The sequence below is a fragment of the Chlamydotis macqueenii genome, chromosome 9 (assembly GCF_036417535.1).
Source record: "Chlamydotis macqueenii isolate bChlMac1 chromosome 9, bChlMac1.mat, whole genome shotgun sequence".
Classification (NCBI taxonomy): Eukaryota; Metazoa; Chordata; class Aves; order Otidiformes; family Otididae; genus Chlamydotis; species Chlamydotis macqueenii.
In genome coordinates this window covers 7,949,680-7,959,397 of record NC_141564.1, presented here as the reverse complement: position 1 = coordinate 7,959,397, position 9,718 = coordinate 7,949,680, and the positions used below count along the sequence as shown (strand labels likewise).

The window sequence follows — 9,718 nt, the reverse complement described above, 5'->3', positions numbered from 1 at the left end:
GCTTCCCATTTCCGCCGTGGGAGCGGCCCGGGCCCGGGCCGGCCCTTCAGGCAGGGCATCGCTCGCCACCAGTACCACGGCACCACAGATCCGCAGACGGAAATAATTCTCTCAATGCGTCTGGGTGAGGTTTGCTTCTCGCTGCTTCTTTCTGAGCTGAGGCACCTCAGTGGGAAAGAGCCCCGCAGAGCGCGCGGCACTGAGGAAAAGCCGAGCAGATCGTAACCACCAGCCTGACGCGGGGCTGGCCCTGCGCAGATCAAGTTTTGCTGATCTGCTGTGTTCAGGGAAAGAGGGCTTTGTAAATAAACAGATTGCATCAGTGAATACCTGACTCCAACAGCCTTGTTGTCTCTGGCATAAATATTTGCAACTCACTGGGACAGAGGGGAAAAACAAAAAAACCCAAACCAACCCTTGGTGACAATGCACATTGGAACCCTGAGACGCCACCAGTGCAGGGCTGCCTCGTGTCTGACGACACACACCTCAGAACACCACTGTTTCCCGTGTCGTTGTTCTCGTTCAGGTTCTTATGTCTTCAGGCTCAGAGATGAAGTCAGATAGACAACCGTCATTTTCAAAGTTTTAGTAATATTTCAAAATGAAACCAGAAGGACAACCTTAAAATTACAGAATTGTATTTGAGTAACCCCTAATTTTGCCTTGCACACCCTTCAAGTTTGCGTGAACAACCCTGCATACAGCTGTTGAGGACGCTCTGGGTACAGACAGCAGTTAGGTTTGCTTTGGAGGGGTACGGCTCCTCAAGGTGACCATCGATCGGGACTGGAGACCTATCCTGTGGCTTGACTCCTGCGACACTGCCCTTGCCCCTGTCAGTCGTGCTGCCTGGCTGAACTCCCAGCTTCATTCTGCCTCAACACCTCTTGAAAGAGATGTGTGATTCTCCTCCCCCATTCCTGTGACTCAAAAACATCACAGTAGTGCTACAAAACGTTCAGAGGACATGGCAAGGATAATCGGACAGGGTAAAGGGAGCTGGCATCTTTGGGCTGGAAAAGGCACAGTTTAGAGGGAGCTCTGAGGAACAATCACAAGAGGTGTAGAGAAGATGAGCAAAGAACAACTGTTTTGTATCTGCCATGTGCTGCTTTCATTTCCCCTCATATTTACGCTGCAAACAAATGTTCTTTGCACAGCTAACCTGTGGGACAGGAGTGCCACCCAGACGAGTTAATGAGAGAAACAGCGCTGGTTCCGCCCTTCCCTCCGGCATTGCCTACCCCTCAAACGGGGCCCGCGCACGTGTTCTGCAAAAACCATTGCTGGGCGTGTGCCCCCATCTCGCACTCTTACCTACACCCCCCTGGCTCTGGCACAGACGTAGTCTTGGACCAACCCACCTGTTCTCACGGTTTAAGAAGCGGGCCCCCCCCCGGCCCCGCTGGGGTGCAGGCGGCACCGTGCCCATACACGCAGGGGTGCGCGGTACCGCAGGATCCCGCCATAAGGCCGCTGAAGGCGGGGGGGGGGATTTCAGCGGGGTAGCGCCCCAGCCCACACCACGCCCCCTCTCCCCCTCCCCGCAGGGATATTACCTCGGGGCCGGGGCTCTCCGGAGCGGCCCGGCTGGTTGCACGCTGAGGGAGAGCGCCATGTCCCGGCCCGCCCGCCGAGACACCCCCCCCCCAAGATGGCGGCCAGGTGACAGTCTGGCGCTGCCCCCGCTGCCGCTCTGTGGCGGCGCGGCCCCTCTCGCCCGGCAGCGGAAGCGCCGTGCCCGGAAGCGGCGGGAGCGGCGCGAGCCGGAAGGGAGCGTGGCGGTCGCGGGCAGGTGTGGTTACCACGGCGACCCGCGCGCTGGGCAGGGCCGGGCCGGGCCGGGCGGGGGGCGCGCGGCGGGGGCGGCCCGGGCCGTGAAGGGAGCGGGGAGCGGGGAGCGGCGGCAGCGCCCGAAGCCGCCTCCCTTGGGGCGCCGCCGCCGCCGCCGTGCGGGGCAGGCGGGCAGCGGCCGCGGGGCTCGGCGGGCCGGGCTGGCTGGAAGCGGGAGGCCGGTGCCGGACCGCCGCCGCGCCGCCCCTCAGCCCTTGCGGAGAGGAGTGTCGGTGCGGGGTGGGCAGCGCTGCGGCGCGGGGGTGGCGGGGCCCCTCGAACGGCCTGCGGCCTCTGCGCTCCGCCGGCGCCGGTCGGTCAGCGGAGAGCGGCCGGGGAGCTTCGGAGACAGCACTCGGGGCTGGCGCGTCCCTCGCTATTAATGAGTAGGCATCCAAGTTTTTTAAATTTTGGGGATTTTCGAGTGGCCAGCGGTGCCTGCGTTGCCGGCATCGGAAGCGTAGTGCGACGGTAAGGCGTTTATGGAAGCACGCTGGGTGCTGGCGGGTAGCTAGAGCAAGTAACTGCTAGTGGAAGCTCTTCCAGCGGGTGATGTAGCACTGATCGGTCAAACGCCACGTTTTAGTTTCAGTATGTGTAGCGGGGCAGCGTGGTACCCGCGCTGTGCTTACAGAAGCTCTCCGGGCGTTACCGGTGGGCTTTACCGTTTTCACAGTACCCGGTTCAGACAGGTGCCTTATTTTAGCGTTGCGGCCTTGACGCCGGGAGCTGGGTTTGGCCGAGCAGCAGCTCTTTTTGTGCTTGCCCTTCCCCGAAGTGGAGCGTTTTCCCTGCTTGCTAGCAGGCAGACCTCGTGGTACTCGGCAGAGGTCAGAGCTCGTACAGACTGGCAGGATCCGTGGCTGTGGGATGATTTATTCCTTTCTGCAAGGCAGGATGTGCAAGTTTCCAGAAGGCAATTGTATTTTAAACTGAGTAATTGGAGGAAAAATCTTCATAAAACAAATGATGCTTGAAAAATCCCCTTTACAGTAATTCAGATTCGTTTTTGCTTTGTCACCTGGCATGGAGCACAGCTGAATCTCCTCATGTAATTTATGCTCATTCCTATGCCTCTTGCCTCTTCTGCTCTCCAGGGTGTATTTTTGTTTTTCATTGAGATGGTGGTTTTTCCTTTGGTTTATGGCACTTATTATTCAGGGAATGTAGATATTTCTAATCTGCATGTTTTCAGTTGGCTCAACTGATGTTAGGTGACAGGTGTGTCTTTTTTTTTTTTTTCCGTATCTCATATAGAAAAAGACTTATTACAGTCTTTCACAGAATGGGAAAGTAGGCATGAGAGTAGCATGGGAACCTCTATCGTAAGAGTGCAGTATGGTATGTTTATTCACATGTTCCAGACTTCTGGGCATAATTTGCAGTCAATAAGAAGGACCCCGTTCTGGGAGGAACTGCAGACCTTGGGTTTTTGTTCTGCTTGGCGGAAGCCAAGGTTTCACTCCACAAATATTGACTGAGCTTCCTCCTCTGCACACAGCGAGGGGTAGCCGTAACCGTTCGTGTGGCGTGATGCCATCTGTCTGCTTCCCAGGTGCAGCGTAAAACAAATGTCCTGTGCAGCTGAGCAAGTTGCTCTTCGTGTAATGTAGCAGGGCATTTCTGGTTTTATTCTGAAAGAAAGGATGTTGAGATAGAGCAATGGATGAGTGGTTGCTGGTGAACTTTTAGCTGGAGGATGAGGCTGTTTAGTCTATCTGCCTGTCTGTACACAGATAGAGCTATAGCTACAGATACTGAACACATGCAAAGACTATTTTTTAAGTTGAGATAATGGTGAAAAAGAGACATGAATTAGATCCTGAAAGGTTGTCAGGTGTGATATATCTGGAGTTTGAGTGGGCTGTTTTTCCAGTTGGGGGGTGAATGGAAAATGAGTTATCCAGTAAAAGGATTAAGAATTGAGAGAGTGCCTGGGTCTATATTGGATGTGCAGTGAATACACTCTAGTCAGAGGGGTGTGGAGGGGAAAGCTTGAACTTTTGGAGAATGCAATGGAAAGCTAACAGGAGAATTCAGCTTTTCCCTAAGCTTAAGAGTTGTGGAAAGGAAATTCCACTCAGCTGTGCTATGGTGAATAGGTCAGAGAATCTATAGGCAGGAAAGTACGCATGAAGGACAATAAAGAAATGGGTTTATTTATTTATGGCTAATTTCTCACAGTAGAGTACTCAAGGGACAATACAGAATTGTCTTTATTTATTTATTTATTTATTTTTTATGACTAATTTCTTGCAGTAAGCTGTATCACTTAAGTCTGTCTTCATTATTTCATTCATTTTTCAGCTTCTAAAGTTGGTGGTACTTAGTGTATCCAGGAAATGCTTGTTTCTCCGTTCCCCAGAGAAGTCGTCCGCTGTACGCAGCAGAACCTAAAGGGCTGACTAGGGAACCTTAACCTTGCCCTGCTCTTCTGACTTTGGTTAGTACACCCGCTGATGTATTTGTGCAAGAGCAAAATGTGACTTTACCTCCTGTAAAATGAACAGTGGGTTGGTTTCCCACCTAATTTGAGATATGCACTGTTTGTAATACCTCTTCTTAAAGCAAGTAGTATATGATGTGGGTGTTTCAGAATAGAATCAAGTTTATTTGAAAGCCTAAACGTAGAGGAAGCTGGCATTGATTTAGGTTTAATTGCAGTTCAGGGGTCAGATCTTAAAATACTTATCTCTTTTTGGGTTTTCATAATATTTTTGATTTTGTAAGCCCAGGTGAGACTGATGGATTGCATTAAATGGGCCACTGAAGCTTAAAATATGCTTTAATATATTTGGGTATGTGAGATTCTGTAATTAAAAAAAGAAATAATGCAAACCTAACTTTTTTTTTTCATCTTTTTTAGGCTTCTATAAAATGGGAATACTTATAGCAGTTCTTGGAATCTGGTTCAGCTCTTCACTTGTAAAAGGAGATTCTAAGGCTGTGACAACATCTCTAACGACAAAGTGGTCTTCAACTCCTTTATTACTTGAAACAAGGTAAGTGCATTGTGAATTTTTTTTGTTGATAAATCAGAGTATGCTTAGAGAATAAAGTAATGTGTTCTGTTTTTCATTTCTTTTGTGGTGTTTTGGATTCTGTTCATTACTAACTCATTGTCAGTAGTAATGCTTAGTTGAACGTGATCATTTCTGTACTTGAGGAGATGAGATGAATATTTTAAAGGAGATAGGTTTGGTTTTTTTTGCATGATAAATTCTTTCATTGTGCATTAGAACAAACATTAGTAACAATGAGTAATTCATAGTATTTTTTGCCTTATGAAGTTGTACTTGAAGCATTAGAGAGGCCTAGCATGGTCTTGTAAATAGTAGAAGATTTTTTTTACTTCAGTGATGACTAGGATTTGATACATATCTGTTGCTTGCATATGTTTAGCTCAGTTAAGCTTGAGCTTAACTTTGTTCATGTGAGTTGTGCATTGATTATCTAAAGTCAGCTGCTTTCTTAAGAGTTGTGCAAGTCAGCCTGGGGAGATTTCTTCTACAGTATTAAAGACTTTTTTTTTTTGAAGATGCTATTTAAAAAGAGAGTAAAATACTGTCTGTTCACTGCCAGTCTATTTAGCACTTTAGAATTCCCCATCATTTCATTTGCAGTATTTGAATTTGGAGATGTCTATGGAAAATAAGACTTCTAGATTTTTGTGTATGTGTTTAATTTTGTATCACTTAAGGGTGTTGCTACGCACAGAATTCTGCCTGTGTTATTGCAGACTCTTTTGCAGGAAAATAGTTGAGTCTTAATGGATTTAATTCAAATGGGCATGGCTTTGGGTGATAGGACAGGTGTGTCCTAGCTGACATTACTTTTCTGTAGAAGCTCCAGTTTGAAGACTGCAAAATGCTTAAGCAGTAAGATGCAAAGCTCAGGTGTTAACACTAGGATTTAAATACTCTGACAATGCAAGATATTTGTTGGGAGAAGCTCACTCTAAGAGACTGTAAAATAGTAAGCAAATAATTAAAATAATGTGCTGAAGGCTGATACGTAACCTAACCGTTATATTCAGAGACTAAAGGGGGCCTACAAGAAAGCCGGAGAGGGACTTTTGACAAGGGCATGTAGTGATAGGACAAGGGGTAGTGGCTTTAAACAGAGAGGGTAGATTTAGATGTGAGGGTGGTGAGGCACTGGAACAGGTTGCTCAGAGAAGTTGTGGATGCTTCCTACCTGGAAGTGTTGAAGGCCAGGTTGGATGGGGCTTTGAGTGACTTGGTGTAATGGAAGGTGTCCCTACCCAGGGCAGGTGGGTTGGAACGAGATGATCTTTGAAGTTCCTTCTAAGTCAAACCATTCTGTGATTCTGTTAATTAGGATTGTTCATCTGGGGTAAGTTGCAGAATGATACAGTACTGCGGTGTAAAATCATTCTTGCTGTTCAATTTACTTAGCCCAGCACCGCAATTCATTATTCAGTTGTTCAAGAATTACTTATCACTGTAGGTCAGAACAGGTTGAAATGAACACACAAGCTATTGTGGCAGCTGGCAGGCTCCAAATCTTGTGTTGTAGGATCTGTTAGCATGTGAAGCATGTTACAAGTTTGGACATGATAAAAGTATTTGTTGTTAGCAATGTTTAGAGAATTATTTTTACTATCTAATGTTGTATACATATTTAATTGTATGCTTCATATATGGGTAATTACAACATCATGATTTGAAGCTGCGACTTCTCCTGTTGCTCTTTTAAAAAAAACAAACAAACAAAAAAACTGCACTAAAGCTATTAGTTCCAACAAATTGCTGTTTGTTACAGTAAAGTAAACAAAACTGTATGTTTCTTGTAGCTAGCAAAGAAGTGCATTAGGGAGGAGAGCTCCCAGCAGGTACACTGCTGTCTGTCAGTGGTCTTTGAGTGATTTATATGTGCTTTACAAGCTCTTTTCATGTATTGTGTTTGTTCTGGCCTGTAACCATTATTTGTTTAGGTTTGTTTTTAGCTTTCCTGGTCTGCTTTTTCTAGTAACATACAGTTTACTGATATAAGTAAACATATAGCAGGAACTAACTTTCTGTAAAGCTTTACAAAGTATTAGAATAGTAACTTGGGAGAAAATTCATAGATCTAGCTAACTCAACTCTTCTTACTCAGTGAATTTTTATCAGAAGAAGGTGAAGAAAAATTCTGGAATTTCGTTGAAGCCAGTCAAAATATTAAGACATCTGAACATGATGGTGAGTTGGAACTGATGATCTTAAAGGTCTTCTACAACCTAAATGACTCTAAGTTTTTTATAAACTTTTTCTTGATGATGACTGACAGTTGATGTGGTTGAAAAATAAACCAAGATGTTCTGTCTTCTGTTGTGTTAGTATTGTACAAGTCAAATGAGGACAGATTTCAGTAACGTTTTTCCTGTGAAGTGCTCAAGGCTTTTGGATATGTGCTTGACAAAAGCTGTAGTGCACAAATCTGAAACATGTTTTAATTGCCAGTTTCTGTTTCAACATGAAGTATGAAATATTATAAATGCTTTTTCTATGTGTTTCTATTTCTCAACCAAAATGAAATTGGAGCTTTTAACTCTTTCCCTCCTCCCCAAGCCTGTTTGCCTCATCAGGAATGTATATAAGTGTACTCTTGTGGATCTCTGAAGTTCTATCTTGTCCATCAGTAGAACTGGCTGTAATGAAAATTGAGGAAGAATGGCCATGTGCATATGGCAATTATTTACAGTTAACATCATGGGCTTCTGTTAGTGTAAATCACAATTAAGATGAAAAGCCCTTCTTCAATGACAATACAATAATGAAAGATAACTGCTTGTACTTTGACTTTGCAGGTACCGATTATTCTTATTACCATGAAATGCTGAAAGTAGCCTGCAAGACTCTGTCACCTTTGCAGCAGAATTTGTTGAAATTTTCCTTGTCTTTACGCTCTTACTCTGCAACAGTTCAAGCTTTTCAACAGGTTAGTAGAGGAACTCCTCAAATTATCTGTAGAACATTATGTAAGGCCCAGGAGGGATTGAGCTGTGTTAAGGAGACATTTGAGAGTATACAAAATTCGGAACTGATTAAGCGCTCCGTTCATCTGAGCTGAACAGCAGATGTATATACTGATTTCACTGAGTGCCAAATTTGAGTCCATCTGTCTAGAGCAGACTAAAGAACTGGGATTTCAACATGTCTGTCTATCTTTGATGCCTGCCGCACTAATAAATGTGTGAAGATTTTTATGAGGAAAATCCCTACGGCTCTGTTGGTACTTGTGATGCTGCTGCTGTTCCCACCATTCTGTTCTTACTTGAAGATAGTAATCCATGAATATATAGCTCTAATGATTAGAACCCATACATGGAAGTTTGTTGTACTCTGTTCTTTTTCAAACTCAGGGTATCATATAATTCATTGCAAACTGTCTCACATTAAATGTGCTTTATTTAAGAATACTAGGGGACATCTTCCTTTTTCATCTGGAATAATTTTATCATTTCATGTTTAACAAATCTAGAGATTGCTGATGTGTAATGCCAAAAAACCTCAACCAAAAACCCTACAATTGAAAGCCTCACTTTTGGTACCTAGAACTAATATTAGCATTAATAGTAATAGACTGGAAAAATATTTATAAGTTAAGACTTACCTCTCAGTTTTGCAGTTTTTTACCTTGCATTTAAATTATGTAATAAATGAGCAAGAAGTACTAGTTTAGAATTTAGAAAGTCAAAGAAGACTGATTGCTACAGAGCTGTGCTGTTATAATTTTAACTTGTTCTAAGGGCAAACATTCAACCTAATTTATTACAAATACTTCCATACAGATAGCAGCAGATGAACCTCCACCAAAGGGCTGTACCCTGTTTTTTGTGGTGCACGGAGAGAAGACGTGTGAATTTGACTCTCTAGGAAACCTTTTACAGGCAGCTTCAGAAAGGTATTTGCTTAATTTCTTATTATGGGATTAGCTCTTAAAATTGAACCTGGTTAGACTTACTGCTGTAAAGAGATTGTAATAAACCAGTAGTTTCTACATTCTTCAATGAAGTGGCAGTCTCTTATTTCTTATTAATCCAGATTGGAATGATTGTTTTCTTATCCCTTGCTCTTAGATATCCTGCTCAAGAAGGAGCTCTTTGAAAGTTCATGGAAAAAGTTGGAAACCATTTATTGAAGGACAGTAGGAATTCTCAGGAATATGTAAAGCCTTTAGTATGTAGGGAGAATAGAAAGAGCTGGGCTGCATATTAAAATGATACGTAATATAACAGAGATAGGCTTGAAGCATGCATAGAATTTTTCCTTATATAGTATTCTCAATGTTAACAAAGAAAACTATCACCACACAACATATTTCAAATTCAGATTTCTTTACAAGAACAGACCTTGATTGTAACTTTCAGTAACAAAAAGAAACCATAAAAATTAATACCTTCAAAAAAAAAAAACTCAAAAACAACCTTAAATTTCAGTTTGTCTTCATAGTAATCTTGGTAGATTTGCTTTTTGTAGGCATAAAGGGTTTTTGTCACTGTAGAAACATATGGCATCTATTGCTCTCATGCTATTCTTCTGCCTCACTGGGAATATTTTAAATATTTTATATTTTAGACAACATTTGAAAACAGAAGTTGAAAATAATTTTCTCGTGCACTTTCTTGTTTGTATAGTAAGCCAAGGACAGCGTTCCCTTGAATTTGAGTTCCTGGAATATTTGCTCTGTTAGTGTTTTACTTCTTTTTTTTTTTTTTAAACAGAATTTATGTAGGAGAAAAAAAACCCCAAAACTTAGCTGAAAATTTAAGGGAAGGGGTTAATTTTAAAAATAAAGGCCATACTAGGTTCAAAATAACACCTATGTACTTGTTTAATTTTCTTATGTCCATTTTAACAAAGCTTTATCAACATGC

At 43.3% G+C, this 9,718-nt stretch overlaps 1 protein-coding gene and 1 long non-coding RNA gene across 3 annotated transcripts in view; one reads left to right on the top strand and one right to left on the bottom strand.

Moving 5' to 3' along the window:
• Positions 1-574: 574 nt before the first annotated feature.
• On the bottom strand, positions 575-1,639 carry LOC147599605 (uncharacterized). The gene is made up of 2 exons (XR_015259345.1): positions 1,563-1,639; positions 575-923 (listed from the first exon to the last, which is right to left on the bottom strand). It is a non-coding gene; the product is annotated as an uncharacterized LOC147599605 (long non-coding RNA).
• Positions 1,640-4,709: 3,070 nt separating this feature from the next.
• UGGT1 (UDP-glucose glycoprotein glucosyltransferase 1) overlaps positions 4,710-9,718 on the top strand; it is a 41,564-nt gene continuing 36,555 nt past the window's right edge. For both annotated transcript variants that reach the window (XM_086754312.1, XM_010115903.2), the window contains exons 1-4: positions 4,710-4,838; positions 6,958-7,040; positions 7,649-7,779; positions 8,633-8,745. In XM_086754312.1, the coding sequence (XP_086610438.1) occupies positions 4,714-4,838; positions 6,958-7,040; positions 7,649-7,779; positions 8,633-8,745 (452 nt within the window). In that variant the 5' untranslated portion in view covers positions 4,710-4,713. The remainder of the gene's footprint in view (positions 4,839-6,957; positions 7,041-7,648; positions 7,780-8,632; positions 8,746-9,718) is intronic.